This window comes from Muntiacus reevesi, chromosome 12, assembly GCF_963930625.1.
Source record: "Muntiacus reevesi chromosome 12, mMunRee1.1, whole genome shotgun sequence".
NCBI classification, from domain to species: Eukaryota; Metazoa; Chordata; class Mammalia; order Artiodactyla; family Cervidae; genus Muntiacus; species Muntiacus reevesi.
In genome coordinates this window covers 46,503,169-46,520,584 of record NC_089260.1, presented here as the reverse complement: position 1 = coordinate 46,520,584, position 17,416 = coordinate 46,503,169, and the positions used below count along the sequence as shown (strand labels likewise).

Genomic DNA, 17,416 nt, shown 5'->3' with positions numbered 1-17,416 from the left:
GTGTATACATGTGCTTTTGGTTTTTAACGACGAAACTCCATAGTTTTCATCAAATGAAATGACTGTTATTAAAAGTATTTCTACTGGATCATGATTACTCGTTCCCTTAACTGTTCACTTACTGTTTAATAATAAATGACTGCGATGACTTACCAACTCACTCATGGTTTTGCTTTTATCTGGTGGACATTCAAACTAAAATGCATTTTGAGACAGTCATTACTGCTATTAATTGATAGTTAGCATTCATTCTCCAGTTTATTAATTATGACCATGTTCTATATAGTACAAGGTTCTATATAGTACAAGCCCTAACTTCCATGTATTTACATAATATATAATACAAATTTATGCTCAGTAATTACTTAATGATTTATGTTCTCTAGATTATTTTTAAACATTTAAAAATAACATTATCTTCCTATATATTTATATTTTAAAAATGATATATTTGAATAGGTAACAGAGTTATAATTAGAAAAAAAGGAAACATATTAATTTAGAGTCTGTCTCAATATAGTATATTCATGATTAAAGACTGCAGCTCATAATAAACTGTATTGAGAACATTTATCAGTCTTAATAATCTGAAAAATAAGTCCAATAAAACAATGCAATGTGCATATTGTATTAAAACATATGCTATAAAAACATAATAAAATGGCAATAACAGTTTAATAATAAATGTATACATATATAAAATAACATATACATACATAAAAATGATAGTAAACTTGAAAATATTAGCTAACACCATTTTTGGACATATCATTAAAGGAGTTTTGGTCAGGAAAATAGAAGCCAGTCTGTATCTGGGTCATATAGGTTTTAATACAGGTGAATGGGTAAAGAAGGTGTGGCACATATATACAATGGAATATTACTCAGTCATCAGAAGGAATGAAATTCAGTCAGTTGTCATTTTGTGATGAACCGAGAGCCTGTCATACAGAGTGAAGTAAATCAGAAGGAGAAAAACAAATGTCATATATTAATGTGTATATATGGAATCTAGAAAAATGGTCCTGATGAACCTCTTTGCAGGGCAGGAGTAGAGGCCCAAACGCAGAGAATGGACTTGTGGACATAGAGAGGCGGAGAAGAGTGTGGGATGAACTGAGAGTGGCGTTGACGTACACACTGCCGCTGTATACAGACGTACACACTGCCAAGTGTAAGACAGACAGCTCGTGGGAAGCTGCCGTATAGCACATGGAGCTCAACTCGGTGCTCCATGGTGACCTGGAGGGTGGGATGGAGGAGGATGAGGGGAGGCTCAAGAGAGGGGCTGCATGGATACATATGGCTGATTAACGCCGTTCTACAGCAGAAACAACACAACATTGTAAAGCGGTTATATTCCGAAGCATGCAGTGTGCTCAGTCACTGAGTCATGTCCAGCTCTTTGTGACCCCGTGGACTGTAGCCGGCCAGGGTCTTTTGCCCATGGGATTTCCCAGGCAAGAATATTACTGGAGTGGGTTGCCATTTCCTTGTCCAGGAGATCTTCCCAGCCAGGGATCAAACTTGTGTTTACTGCATTGGCAGGTGGGTTCTTTACTGCTGAACCACCATGGAAGCCCTATATTCCAATAAAAAATATGTAAAAAAATAAAGACAGTATAGGAACACTTTAATTTACTTAGGGAAAAAAAACCCAGAAACTTTCCATCTAACATGAAAGTTAAAGAAAAAAAAAGCTCGTAAGATCTTGTGCTTTTTTCTTTTTTTAACTTCCAAGTTATATGGAAAGTTTCTGAATTTAAGTTAAAGTCCTGTTATCTGACCTAGTTTTGCTCTATCAGAGTAAAGGAAAGGCCTTCTGTGACAAGAGTAGTCTAGTTGGTCTTCCTATTTATTTTTCTCTTTATTTTCTCATTGCTTTTATAATGTATAACTGATTTAAATGGAATACATAATATATTTTTTTCTACAGAAGCAAAACCTAAAATGTCTTAAGTTATGTTCCACTGATGTGTAATTGGGTTTTAATTGAACCCTACATTGCTTTACCACATAGAGGAATGACCTTTTAAATTATACCTGTAATAATTGCAATTTTAAATAACAGAAGTAAAGAAGACCTGTGCCAGCTGATTGTTTGCTTACCTACTTTTTAGAATATAAAAACATTATATTCATTTGTCTGACAAATATGTTGCTTCACAATGTGTTTGTGGTAGAAATCCTTTGCTCTTTTTAGTTCCAACTTTATGTTCAGTCTGCACAGTTTTGAGATACCTTGAATTATTTTATCCATGTCTCTGAGATCAAATTGTAATCTTCTCATCTACAGAATCCATTTAGCCTCTCATCATACAAATCCATGTGTTCCTAGACTGTTATAAATGTTAACAAATATCTCTGGGATATGACAGCAGTTTCTGGTGTAGCAGTTCAGAAGAATATATTTTACTGGGCTAAGAAATCTATGAATGCTTTAATCATTGTTTGTTAGGACAATAAGGGACTTTAGTTCTAGTAGTTCAGTCAGTCAGTTTCATGTCCAACTCTTTGTGACCCCATGGACTGACTGCATCTCGCCAGGCTTCCCTGTCCATCACCAACTCCTGGAGTTTACTCAAACTCATGTCCATCGAGTTAACCATCTCATCCTCTGTCATCCCCTGGGTTTGGTACACCAAATATTCATTCATTCATTTAACACCAGCTATGAGTTAGGTAGGATCTAGGGCCTAAGGAGAGAGTAGCGATCAAATCAGTTGGTCCTTGGGTCTTGGTGCTGTAGTAGGGGAGGAAGAGAGACAGGCACAAACTGAAGAGCAAATATGAAATGAGATGATTCTGGAGAGTGCTAAATGCTGTGATAAAAGATTATGAAGATTTGTTAGGGTAAACTTTTTAAGAAGATATCATTAGAGACTGAATGATGACAAGCCAGCCATCTGAACATCCCAGAAAAGAACATTCAAGGCAGAGGAAATAGGCCACCAACAAAAGAAGACAATGGGATGGGAAATTTCCAGTATCCCTTCCATCAGCATCGCTAATACTTGATACACACTGTATCACTAGAGCCACTGTGTCTCACAGAATCTGAACTTAAAAAATGACAATTGACAGACTAGAATTCTGAACTAAACCCAACAAGATGAAATGTGACTAATAGGAATCTAAAGTGGTGCATGCAGGTTCGTAAACTCAGTTACACAGCTCGAAATGATGTTCAGTTGGCTTGGCAGCTGTTGATAAAAGAACAGTCTGGGAATTCTAATTGACCACAAATTGGAGCTTGCTCTTGCCATTTCTGACCGGCAAAAGCAATGTGTAGATATTACCCTTAGGCAGACTTCTCCCCAGTTTAAAGCATCACTAAAGCGGTCCAAAAATGGAACTCTCCATTGCTTCACTCATTAAAAATAAAAAAAAGAAAGAAAAGAGCAGGAAAGAATGAATAACTTTCAGGCCTTTTGAAAAAAAGAAACTTCTGTTAAAGAACCAGTTTAAAATTTTTTTTTTTTCTTTGAAGCTGTGACTTGTTACTGGTTTCTTTCATTCCAACATTTTCTTCATTTGGGGATATTTATGTATAGTTAAGAAAGAAAAATGACATTGGTATATAAATCATATGATGAGGTATATTGAAAATTTGATATATATAATGGCATCTCTCAAAATAGTAATCTGAAACTTATTTGACTGTAATTTTTCAAAAGAACTTAAACTTCCAGTATGTTTTGGACAAATAAAATATTAAAACTTCAAATATGTCTTGGCTTTGGTATATATTAACCATGTAATGTAGACAATTTGCTTTCCTCAAAATGAGACCAATAAATTGTACCTGCCTGAAAAGATCATTAAGAGAATTAAATTAGTTGCTGTGTATAGAGCAGGTAAAGCAGCGCCTAGTAACAGTAAGTGATGTGTATGTGTTTGCTGTTATTATTAGATGTAAATGTATGCTCTACTCTGCCTTCAGGAATTAATGACCAAGTTAATAACTGAGACACCTGACCAGCCAATCCCATTTCTCATTGACCATCTTCAGTCAAAACAAGGAAACCGTGGGCAACTTCAAAGAACCTTATCTGGATCTGCAGCTCTATGGGCAGAAAGTGAAGCATTAGGTAAATGAAAAGATATATTTTACAGTTAATGTTAATACATTTAATGTAAAATTTATGAAAGTCTTTGAACTTTTCAAAAAGTATTCTTGAATTAGAATATATTGTTATTTATTAGGCTTCCAAACATGAGAATCTTTGTATTCAATTTGAATAGAAGCTTAAGATTCAGATTTGCATGGAAAGCTTTCATTTCGTATGAATTCAAACTAATTATTTTAAACTTTAGTTATTTATTCTCTTTTTATGAAGAATTTGAATTAAGTCCTTATAGCTCCTCTGGGTAAAAAGGTAAACAGTACATTTCTAGAGTTACTTTTTTGTAGCCCAAATGAATAGTTATTCTCTGTTTCCCTCAGTTCTAATTTTACCGTATGTTGTAAGTTCAACCCGAGGAATATTTATTTCCTGTAAACATTGGGGGACCAGCCTTATCTCTCTAGTAAGCACCAGTGAGATAATTGGGTAGACTTGTCCTTGATTTTTATTTATAAACTGTGTGTCTAATAGCTTAGTTCTTCTACACACTAGTCTGTTAGTTTGGTATTTACTTCGGAACCCAAATCCCACCCCCAAACCTGTGACTTGAGTAGCTAAATCCTCACTTGACTCCCACGATATCTGACTGACTGGATTCTAAATGCTTTCTGGGGATAGCACCGTTGCTTCTCTTCTCTTCATGCCCTCTGGGATCCCATGAAAGGATTTTGGTTCTCTTTGGCTGTATTCTCACACTGGTGCTTAAAGTGGGTAGGGGATAGGGTATTCTCTGCAGAATGTAGACTACTCTGGTGTTAGTTATCTATACAGAAGTTCTCTGCTGCATACAGGAAACCAGAATATGAGCTTTTGGTATAATAAGAGGGAACTCTTGGTTTTTCTTGGTCACTTTCTTAGGGTTAGATTCTTAGCAAGGTGAGTATTAGGCATAGGCTCTGGTTTCTAGTTGCAAAGAGGAATCCATTCTTGTGAAGGTGGACCAGATAAACATCCATGAGCCCATTAAAACTCACAGGAACCCATATTTGTAAGTTATCATGTCTGGAGAGACAATAGTGTATTAAATTATATAGCATTAATCAACACACATTTAATAGCTCCCATTTACCACAAGTCAAAAGTCTGGTGGGCTTAAGCAGATCTTCTGTTTCATCACACAAAGCTACAGATCAAGATGTTGGCCAGGTTCTATCTTCATCTGGAGGCTGGAATGAGAAAGAATCTGCTTCCAAGTTCATTCAGGTTGTTGGCAGAATTAATTTCCTTTTGACTACATGACAAGTCCCTGTTTTCTTGCTGCGTCTCAACCAGCAGCTGCTCTCAACAAATAGGTACAACCCACAGTTCTTTGCCACACAACTCTTGCATCATGACAGCTTATTTCTTTTTGTTTCGTGAGAGAGAATTTGTTGCTGTTGTTGTTCAGTTGCTAAACAAATTTAGTTTGCTAATTTGCTAAGTTGTATGCAAGTCTTTGGGACCCCATGGACTGCAGCATGCCAGGCTTCCCTGTCCTTCACTATCTTCCAGAGTTTGCTCAGATTCATGTTCATTGAGTTGGTGATGCTGTCTAACCATCTCATTCTCTGTCGGTCGCTCTTCCTTTTGCCTTTAATCTTTCCCAGCAACTGGATCTTTTCCAGTGAGTTGGCTGTTCACATCAGGTGGCCAAAGTATTGGCACTTCAGCTTTGGCATCAGTCCTTCCGATGACTTCAGGGTTGACTTTCTTTTAGGATTGACTGGTTTGATCTCTTTGCTGTCCAAGGGACTCTCAAGAGTCTTTTCCAGCACCATGATTCAAAAGCATCAGTTCTTCAGCACTCAGCCTTCTTACATTTATTTATTTATTTTTGAACTTTTAACTTTGTATTGGAGTGTAGCCAGTTAGCAATGTTGTGATGATTTCAGGTGAACAGTGAAGGGGCTTAGCCATACGTATACATGGATCCATTCTCCCCCAAGCCTCCCTGCCCTCCCTCATTAGGCTGCTACATAACATTCAGCAGAGTTCTGTATGCTATACTGTAGGTCCTTGTTGGTTATCCATTTAAAATATAGCAGGCTTATTTCTGTAACAAGAAAGAGAATTTCTTTCAGTAAGGTTTACTAAGATGGAATCTTATAATACAATATATAGTAGCATTGATATCCTATCATCTTTGCTATATTCTGTTGGTTTGATGAAAGTCAAAGTCTTGAATATGTTCAAGAGGAAGGAATTATTTAGGGCATACATGAGGGGACAGAGATTGAGGGATGGATCATTTTAGAATTTTGACTAGCACAAGTACTTAATAACTCATTTCTTGGAGAGGGAAGAAGATTTTTACAACTCATAGTTGTCTGATTTGGGTAATGGTAGAAGTGATTGTTCATAAAGCAAGAGACTCCCTTGGGAGTAAGGAGATCAAACCAGTCCATCCTAAAGGAAATCAACCCTGAATATTCACTGGAAGGACTGATGCTGAAGCTGAAGCTCCAATACTTTGCCACCTGATGCACAAGAGCTGACTCACTGGAAAAGACCTTGATGCTGGGAAAGATTGCAGGCAGGAGGAGAAGGGGGCGACAGAGGATGAGATGGTTAGATAGCATCACTGACTTAATGGGTATGAGTTTGAGAAAACTCTGAGAGATAATGAAGGACAGGGAAGCCTGGTGAGCTGCTGTTCATGGGGTCACAAAGAGTTGGACACAACTGAGTGACTGAACAACAACAAAATAAAGCAAGAGGGGAACACAGGACTAAAATTCATCCAGCTTCTTTGGATGAACTTGAATTTCTTGGGGGCATCTTAGTCGGTAACTCTAGCAGGCTATTGGATATGAGTCTAAAACTTTTTGGATGGGTTAAGGCAGAAGTTTCAGGAATAGCATATTCAGGATTGTGGACATTAAAATTACGAGAATGGAAGAAGTTGTGCTTAAATTTAGAGTAGGAGCTGGACTGGGACAAGGCAAGTGTGAGATGGTATCTTTCGCCTATGTTTTGCCAGTTTTTTAAGAAGTGAAGTTGTTGGCTGAGGACAAGAGTTTGGGGGAATAAATCGGAGAAATTGAAGTGAATGATAATGATTGTGAGGAATAAAAAGAGACTTGGCAAAGGAAAATAAAAAAGACTGAAGCAGTCCAGGGGCTTATCTAAAATTCAAGACGTGAAGTAATAATCATGGAAATTAAGGGCAGGATTGTGGTTTTTTCCCCCACAGTGCCCAGAAGTGCTAGGAGGAAGGGGAGAAACGCAGTTTAAGAGACTGATGAGAACTGTGGATGTACCGCAGTGAGGATGAAGGGTGGACAGACAGTTTTATGAAGGCGTTGAGGGTGTCTGTGGGTAAACTGTACAAGCGATCAAAGCATGTGGCCCGGTATGGGAGGGAGGGAACAAGGAAACAGTCTAGACATAAAAAGCAGATCAGAGAACTAAGAGTCTTTAAGAGGTCAGTGTAAAGGAAGGTATGGTGAAAATATGAAAGATTGAGAAGGCCAGGGAAATTGTGGTGTTTGGGACCAAGACTTTTGAGGGGAAATGATTCCAGATGATGAGAAAGTCCTGTGGGTGGCCCGAGTTTGTGGGCTCTGAAGTTCAGGGAAGTGAAGTTCTTTAGGGTTTGAGAGGACAGTGAAGTGTGAGACTCAATACATGGTTTGTTTAAGAAATTAAGAGGTCACCAGGGTTTCATTCTGGTTGTTGAAAGGTCAAGGGTAACTGTGCCAGTGTCTTGAGTAGGGCTGCAAGAGTAATCAGGAGCAGAAAGATGCAGTGATGAAGAGTGGTGAGCAGTATAGACATCCTGCACTTACCACAGAAGAGGAGAAACTTTCAGCTCAACATGGCCGAATCGTATTTGTTTTTCTTTTTCTGACTTACTTCACTCTGTATGACAGACTGTAGGTCTACCCAGATCTCTACAAATGACCCAGTTTCATTCTTTTTTATGGCTGAGTAATATTCCATCATGTATATGTACCACATCTTCTTTATCCATTCATCTGTCATTGGATATTTAGCTTGTTTCCTTGTCCTAGCTGCTGTAAATGTGGAATCTAGAAAAATGGTACAGATGAATATATTTTCAGGGCAGGAATAGAGATGCAGGTATAGATAATGGACTTGTGGACACAGTAGGGAAGGGGAGGGTGGGATGAATTGGGAGATTAGGATTGACAGATATACACTACCATGTATAAAATAGAGAGCTGGTGGAAAGCTGCCGTGGTCTGTGATGACTTGAGAGTGGGATGGGGGATGTAGGTGGGAGGTAGGTCCAAGAGAGAGGGGATACATATACACACATAGCTGATTCACTTCATTGAACAGCAGAAAGTAACACAGCATTGTAAAGCAATTACACTCCAAAACAAACAAACAAAACAAAAAAACCCACCGTGGATGGACCAGAAAAACCCAGGCTGTGGCAGGTGACACATGAGGGGATGAACACCTTTCATTCCAAGAAACTGCAGAGGAGGGAGCACTCTTGTGGAAAGAATGAGGTGGCTCTTCTCTTGAAGGAGAGGATTTGAAGATGGAAGACTGTTGTTTACCATGGAATGTATGCCCCAGAAGGTGAAGAGGAAAGATTTTAGAGAGAAGGATATGGCAGGAGGGAGAAGGAAAGCAGAGACTAATTCTTGGATACGACTGTTAGCAGAAAAGGTGGTAATTCAGGTGACAGTAAATAGTGCCAGTTTAAACTTTAACTGTTATTTTGAATTATTTCCTTTGGTGTTTGTTTTAATTAGTTAGAAAAGGTCTCAATATTCAAACTATTTAGGTTAATACTTTTTGAAAATATCTGAAGGTGCCCGCTTTTTGCTTTTAAATTTATCTAGCATCTTGGGGGCTTAACATGTTTTCAGAAGTTTGTCTTTTAATGTCTAAGAGAAAGTTGAAAGCAACCTTGCTTTTACTTATTCCTAGATGCTCTATTATTAAACACTTTTGGGGTTTGTTTTTCCTTTATTTCTGATATTCAAGAGTTTTACTGGGAACACATCTGGATGTTTGCCTCTTTTCTTATTTTTCATTTTATCCAGTGAATCCTTTCAATTAGCACACCTGCATCTTTATCCTAGAACGCTTGTCTTCTTGTGTACTTAATGCTTCTATTGTATTTGTTTTGATTTCTTCAGAAAAATCAGCTATGTGTAAATTGTTTTCTTTACTTTATTAATAACTTCTAGGGATGTTTGTCAAGTGTGTCTCCCTGTCACTGATTCAATTTTCTGCAGTATTGCTTTTCTCTTTCTGGCTTTCTATACAGATTTAAATGTTGGTACACACTGCATTTTAATTTCCTGTCAGTATTCTTTATCTTCTTTCATTTACCTTAGCAATTATAGTTTTACAGTTTTATCTCTTTTCTCATTTCTTTTTGCTTCACAGAGTCTATTTTATTTGTATTAAGATGATAAAATAGCCATATTCTAAAATTTAAAGGTTTTTTTCATAGTAAATCTTCCCTCAAACTAGGAATTTCTTCTATATCTTGAGTGATGTATTCTTGCTTTTTATATGGAATCTTCTTTGTTAAAATATTCATTTTGTTTATTTGAATTTAAATGAAGAATGTTCTAATTAGTTTTGTTTGTTTAGTAGCTAAGTGACATCCTGTTCTTTTGTGACCCCATGGATTTCAGCCCTCCAGGCTCCTCTGTCCATGGGATTTCTCAGGCAAGAATGCTGGAGTGGATTGCCATTTCCTCTTCCAGGGGATCTTCCCAAACCAGGGATCGAGCCTTTGTCTCCTGCATTGGCAGGCAGGAGGATCTTTACTGCTGAGCCATGGGAGAAGTCCATCTAGTTTTAGGTTTGTCAGTAAATAGTGTAGATATTTACTATTCTCTTCTTTTTTGTTCCCTTACCATATAGCTTAGAACTATTTAGGTAAGTTTTAAAGAATCTGGGGGAGACAGGTGAAATCACGGCTGCTACTGCTTGTAGTGTCAGTCAGATCCTATAGGTCTTTGAGATACTGACAAGTGACTTTCTGTCTCACATCTCTTTTCAACACATTAAATAAGAACAGTATCACTGCTAAGATATTCAAATTAATGTGGATTTCTTTTTCTTTCATAGTGGAGAATTTTAAAAGCTGCAAAATCCAGTGTATTATTCTTCTATGACTGCTTTTGGTTTTTCTTTGTATCATGAAATACTGTGTTTTGTGTCCATGATTCTTTTTTTTTTTCCTTGACTGGTGATGATTCTTAATTCCTTTAGCTGTGTTGCATTAGAAGAGACTATGGTCCTAGACTGAATATAGAAAGACAAATTCTGATAGACTGTGAAACAATATAAGGAGCTGAATCTGAGGTAGGGGCAAGCATTGTAAATGTCTAGATATTTTTCAATCTATTTCTGATATGTTTATCTTTTATCTTAATACTGTCTATGGCAGAATGCAGAACAGTGTTTCTGTTCATAGACCAATATTTCTGTTACTAATATTTTAGAATATTTATACCTTTTTTGGTATTTAATGTGATGTTTGCAGTAGAAAAACTGGATAACAACTCATTAAGTACAAACTTAACATGAGAATTTGAGGAATCTCTGTAATATTTCATGATGTCTACTTGGTGTTTATAAGTGGGTAGCCAGAGAAATATTTATGAATCATGCATAGAGCTAGGGTGATTTGAAAATATTGAAATTTAGACAAGAAGGTAGAAGGAAGGAAGCTAAGGAATGTCATTTAGATAAAAGATAAGCAAGCAATGAATAAGACAGACAAGGTGCAGTTAGGTAGGTGATATGGGGATAAGGAGGATATAATGCCCTGAGAATAAAAGAAGAAGAAGCTCCACAATAGAGTCTGTCTAAAAATATGGGATGAAAAGATGTCAAGAGGGATGAACTCCTGGAAAGGTCATTTCATTTGAAAGTTGATATGATACTGACCACCTTTGAAGGGGAGCTGTAGCTTTTAGTAAAGGTGACTGAATTACTCTTTCTTGAACAGAACAGTGGAAAAAATGAGTAATACTGTTTTGCCGAATGTTTTCAGTTTTGTCTCAGGGTCAAAGGATTTGTGAACAAAATAAGCCACTTGTTATATATGAATAAATAATAAAAATATTTGTCAGAGAATTATCTAGCTTACTTTCAATATACTAACATTAGAAGAAGAGAAATAGAGCAGAAGATACATCACCAAATTGGACTTGCTGACACTAAGACTTAAATAATGTAGAGAAATCCCATGTGACAGCAGTCTGGGGTACCAACTGGGGAAAGGTCCTGGGCAGCGCATCAGCTCTGTGTGTGAGACTTCAAAGATTACAGTTCAGGGTTCTCTCTTATAAACCCAGGACGGACGCAAACTGATATCATCATCAATCTGTAAGCAAATTGTAAGTCTCAGGTTAGTTCAGTACAGTCACTCAGTCATGTCCAACTCTTTGCGACCCCATGAAGTGCAGCATGCCAGGCTTCCCTGTCCAACACCAACTCCCGCAGCTTACTCAAACTCATGTCCATTGAGTCGGTGATAACATCCAACCATCTCATCCTCTGTTGTCCCCTACTCCTCCTACTTTCAATCTTTCCCAGCATCAGGGTCTTTTCCAATGTCAGTTCTTCGCATCAGGTGGCCAAAGTATTGTACTTTCAGCTTCAGCATCAGTCCTTCCAATGAATATTTAGGACTGATTTCATTCAGGATTGATTGGCCTGATCTCCTTGCAGTCCAGGGACTCTCAAGAGTCTTCTCCAACACCACAGTTCAAAAGCATCAGTTCTTCGGCACTCAACTTTCTTTATAGTCCAGCTCTCACATTCATACTTGACCACTGGAAAAACCATAGCCTTGACTAGGTGGACCTTTGTTGGCAAAGCAGAGACATTACTTTGTCAACAAAGGTCCGTCTAGTCAAGGCTATGGTTTCTCCAGTGGTCATGTATGGATGTGAGAGCTGGACTATAAAGAAAACTGAGCGCCAAAGAATTGACTCAATGGACATGGGTTTGGGTGGACTCTGGGAGTTGGTGATGGACAGGGAGGCCTGGCATGCTGCTGTTCATGGGGTCGAAAAGAGTCGGATACGACTGTGTGACTGAACTGAACTGAACTGAATGTCTCTGCTTTTTAATATGCTATCTAGGTTGGTTGTAAGTGTCTTCCAAGGAGCAAGAATCTTTTAAGTTCATGGCTGCAGTCACCATCTGCAGTGATTTTGGAGCCCAAGAAAGTAACAGCATCTCTCACTGTTTCCATTGTTTCCCCTTCTATTTGCTATGAAGTGATGGGACCAGATGCCATGATCTTTGTTTTCTGAATGTTGAGTTTTAAGCCAGTTTTTCACTCTCCTCTTTCACATTCATTAAGAGACTCTTTAGTTCCTATTCACCTTCTGCCTTAAGCATGGTGTTATCTGCATATCTGAGGTTATTGATATTTTTCCCCACAATCTTGATTCTAGCTTGTACGTCATCTAGTCTGGCATTTCACATTACATGTGAATTCACAATACATTACATGTATTCTGCATGTAAGCTAAATTAGCAGGGTGACAATATACAGCCTTGATGTACTCCTTTCCCAATTTGGATCTAGTCCGTTGTCCATGTCCAGTTCTAACTGTTGCTTCTTGACCTGCCAACACATTTCTCAGGAAGCAAGTAAGATGGTCTGGTATTCCCACCTCTTGAAGAGTTTTCCACAGTTTGTTGTGATCCACATAGTCAAAGGCTTTGGCATAGTCAATAAAAGAGAATTAGATGTTTTTCTGGAACTTTGTTGCTTTTTCTGTGATCCAGTGGATGTTGGCAATTTGATCTCTGGTTCCTGTGCCTTTTCTAAATTCAGCTTGAACATCTGGAAGTTCATAATTCATGTACTGTTGAAGCCTGGCTTGGAGAATTTTGAGCATTACTTTGCTAGCGTTTGAGATGAGTGCAATTGTGTGGTAGTTCGAGCTTTCTTTGGCATTACCTCTTTGGGATTGGAATGAAATCTGACCTTTTCCAGTTCTGTGTCCACTTCTGAGTTTTCCAAATTTGCTGGCATATTGAGTGCAGCAATCATCATTATACAGCATCATCTTTTAGGATTTGAAATAGCTCAACTGGAATTCCATCACCTCCACTAGCTTTGTTCATAAGTGATACTTCCTAAGGCCCCCTTGACTTTGCATTCCTGAATGTCTGGCTCTAGGTGAGTGATCACACCATCATGGTTATTTGGGTCATGAAGATCTTTTTTGTATAGTTCTTCTGTGTATTTTTGCCACCTCTTCTTAATATCTTCTGCTTCTGTTAGGTCCATACCATTTCTGTCCTTTATTGAGCCCATTTTTGCATGAAATGTTCCCTTGGCATCTCTGATTTTCTTGAAGAGATCTCTAGTCTTTCCCATTCTATTGTTTTCCTCTATTTCGTTGCATTGATCACTGAGGAAGGCTTTCTTATTTCTCCTTGCTATTCTTTGGAACTCTGCATTCAAATGGATGTATCTTTCCTTTTCTCCTTTGTCTTTAATGTCTCTTCTTTTCTCGGCTATTTGTAAGGCATCCTCAGACAACCATTTTGCCTTTTTGTGTTTCTTTTTCTTGGGGAGGGCCTTGATCACTGCCTCCTGTACAATGTTTTGTCTTGTAGAATTTGGAATGCTGTTTAAGCCTGGGACTTGATTGTTCAGGCCCTCTTCAGGGGCTACACAATCTCAAGATTTCCCCCCACCCCTGCATCTTATCTGTGATGCTGCAGGTCCTGCACTCACAGCTGGCAGTCATTCAGTCATTCGCAGTCACTCCCAGTCAGGGCTGTGTCCAGCAAGGTTAGAAGGAAGGTCAGAGGCCTGCTCTGTTTTGTCTCTGAAGAGTAAACAAGTCTATTTATTTAATTTCCCTAAAAAATACTGTGGTGGAAATGTATGTGTGCACCAGTGGTTTTATGTGTCATAGTGAATAACAGATAAGGTAACATCAGATGAGTAAAATTTACTTAAACATTTAGTTGTTTTTATTTACAGCAAAATACAATGCTTTATTCCATGACACCCATTTATAGAATGTTATTTTAAGTAATCTGTGCCTTAAAAAGACTTTCAAATAATTTCACAGCTTAACATCATTTTAATCACATTAATATATAAACTAATTCATATCAAATGCAAAACTCACGTTTACAGGACAAATAAAGCAAGTAATAATCTGGGATATTAGCATTAATTTGATACAAGGCAGCATAGCTTTTACTAGGTATATCTAATTAATTCATGGATTTAATTTTTGATCAATCATGAAATCACTTATTGTTTTTATTGTGTTTTTTTTTTTGTTCGACAGAACATAAAGGAACAAGAAGAGATTTCAGAAACTATGATAAACCCTGGCAATTAAGTGCAAAGAAGCCTAAAAAGTCAAAAAGTGACCTTGCTGTGTCTAATATTTATCCACCATCTCCAGAATCAAAATCATGTAAGGAAATTTGTCATTTAAATATTAACTTAATGTGTATTAAGTATGTGTTAGTAAAGTGAAGAAAAGGTAAGAATTGAAACCAAATTTGTTTCTGATATTTCTGCCTATTAATTGTAATTAATTTCACATTTGTTTGAGCATTAACATATATTCTCAAGCATATGTGATTGGTTTAGACCTTTGAGTATAATATTCTTTTAAGAATGTAAACTTCATGGTGCAGGTCCCTTGCCTCTCAGGAACAGTTGCAGTATTTTATTATATTCAGAGCAATACCAAACCTACATTTAATAAAGGATATAAAAACAAATTAAATCTTTTAGAGGGAAGGCAAAGAAGGTTTCTTTTCAAAACATTTAACAAAATTAAAAAAAAAAATCCTTCATCCAGGGTCTCTCTGAAGTCCTACTCCTTTGTTACCAAAGGTTGTATATTTGTTCTCTCCCGCAATAATTATCCCTTCTCTCAGTGCCTCTCCTCCTTTCTCTCTGCCTTTCTAGCCACTAAGTTCTTCCATTGCTCTGTTACCACCACATATGCATAAACATGTCATATAGCTTAGGATCTTGTTGCAAGTCAGTTATTCTTGGAAGACAAAAGAGCCTGAAAGCTGTTCTTAAACATCAGTTTCTTGTGTTTGTTGCAGACTGAGATATGTGATTTTAATTTAAACAGAGAAAGGAATAGATAGAAAATACTTATCTTTGTTTGAAAATTTTGAAAAATCATTATGTGCTAAATGGATTCTGAATTTGGAATATTTGTGAAAATAACTGAAATTAACTCCTTGAGTTTTTTTGTTTGTATGTTTATACAATGACACTCATAAAAAGAATTGTATCAGCCACAAAATTCTAGTGAGAATTATGTTAAGTATTATAAACTGCAAATATTCTTTTAAAATTATTATTTTAGCTAAATTATACTGCTCCACCAGGTTGGAATATAATGTTTGGTCCCAACATTTAAAAAAGGCATAGAAGTTTAAATTTTAAATGTGTTGTTCACAACCATATTCCCAGTAATATCTAGTACAGTTCCTGGCTCAATGAATAGTGTTAAATGAAAAAAAAGAATAAAGGAATAAATGAAATCAATCAGTTCTCAGTCTCACATTTCTCTTTCTATCCTTGGAAATGTCTGTCTGTCTGTCTGTCTTCATTCTCTCCCAACGATAAATATTAATACATAACCCTGCTGCTGCTGCTAAGTCGTGTCAGTTGTGTCCAACTCTGTGCGACCCCATAGATGGCAGCCCACCAGGCTCCCCCATCCCTGGGATTCTCCAGGCAAGAACACTGGAGCAGGTTGCCATTTCCTTCTCCAATGCATGAAAGTGAAAAGTGAAAGTGAAGACGCTCAGTTGTGTCCGACTCGTAGCGACCCCATGGACTGCAGCCCACCAGGCTCCTCCATCCATGGAATTTTCCAGACAAGAGTACTAGAGAGGGGTGCCATTGCCTTCTCCGAATACATAACCCTAGAGTTTGCCAATTTTAAAGAGCCAAGTCCTGGATCTCAGCACTTAGAGGACAGAATGCTGTAAGGTCCATCATTTTGCAGAGACTTTGCTGTTTATGGGATGTTCTGTAGGCACAAAATGTTACTGGTGAACTGGCATCTAATATCTTTTCTCTTCAGGTGACCTACTCTTAACCTCTGGCTCCACTGGACTATTAGCTTTTTAAAGGAAAATTATTAACACAGTCTCATGCATTTTTAATATTATGTATAGAGATAATAAACATGACATTAAGATTATAGGATTCAGAGTTATTAATTAGAAATATATTGTTTAAACATAAATTGTTCCTGAAATAATAGAATATCTTTTGAACATAGACTGGTAAGTCACAGTTGTATGTTGTAACATATAAAGCACCACTAGAAAGAAGCATGAAAAAGAATAAATAAAATGTTAATAAGTTTATTAAAATAGGATGCCCCAATTTTTTTGATTTAGTCTACCAAAATAAAGACAAGAAAAGAGGAAACAGAGAAACAAATAGCAGCCTCTTATTGAAATAAGTGCAATTGCTATCCAAACTCTACAGGTCCTTGAAATTGACTGTATTATTTTAAATTGATTTGGAAAGGCAAAGGACCATGATTTTCTAAAGCAATCTTGAAAAACATGAACTAGCTTGGAGAATTTACCCTGCCTGGCTTCAAGTCTTTTTATAAAACTTGTAGTTATCAAGACAGTGTGATTTTGGAGAAAGGATGGAAAAATAGATCAATTGACCTTAATAAAAAGTAAAAAAAGAACCTGCATATGCAGTCAAATGGTTTTTCACAAGGACATCTAAGCAATACAGTAAGAAAAGAAACAGTCCCTTCAACATCGGATATTCATATGGAAAAATACACACATTGATTCATATGGAAAAATATACACATTGATTCGTGCCTTAATTCATGCTGAAAATCAATCTGATATGGGTCATAGACCTACAGATAGAAACAAGAACAATGAAATGTCTAAAATAAAATGTACAAGTGTAACACTGTGACCTTGGAGAGCCAAAAATGTTTTAGAGATGTTCTAGTTACCATGGCTTCATAACAAATGACTCAAAAATACATTTTTTTAGGTTAAAATAATGTAACAAAAATTAAGCATTTTGAATTGTACAATTCAAATGGCATTTAATACATTCAAAATAGTGTGCTACCATAACCTCTTTCTTACCAAAACATTTCACCTCAGAAAAGGAAACTGTACAGTCACTCAACATTTCTACCTCCCACCAGCCCCTGGAAACTTGCTTTCTGTCTCTATGAATTTGCCTGTTTTGATTGGCTCAGGCTGTAAAGAATCTGCCTGCTATGTGGGGACACCTGAGTTTGACCCCTGGGTCAGGAAGATCCCCTGGAGAAGGGAATGGCAACCCACTC

The 17,416-nt window shown here is 37.2% G+C and overlaps 1 protein-coding gene across 6 annotated transcripts in view; it reads left to right on the top strand.

Moving 5' to 3' along the window:
* C12H8orf34 (chromosome 12 C8orf34 homolog) overlaps window positions 1–17,416 on the top strand; it is a 343,264-nt gene that overhangs the window by 61,589 nt on the left and 264,259 nt on the right. For all 6 annotated transcript variants that reach the window (XM_065902914.1, XM_065902913.1, XM_065902912.1 and 3 more), the window contains exons 2-3: window positions 3,944–4,091; window positions 14,384–14,515. In XM_065902914.1, coding sequence (XP_065758986.1) covers window positions 3,944–4,091; window positions 14,384–14,515 — 280 coding nt within the window. The remainder of the gene's footprint in view (window positions 1–3,943; window positions 4,092–14,383; window positions 14,516–17,416) is intronic.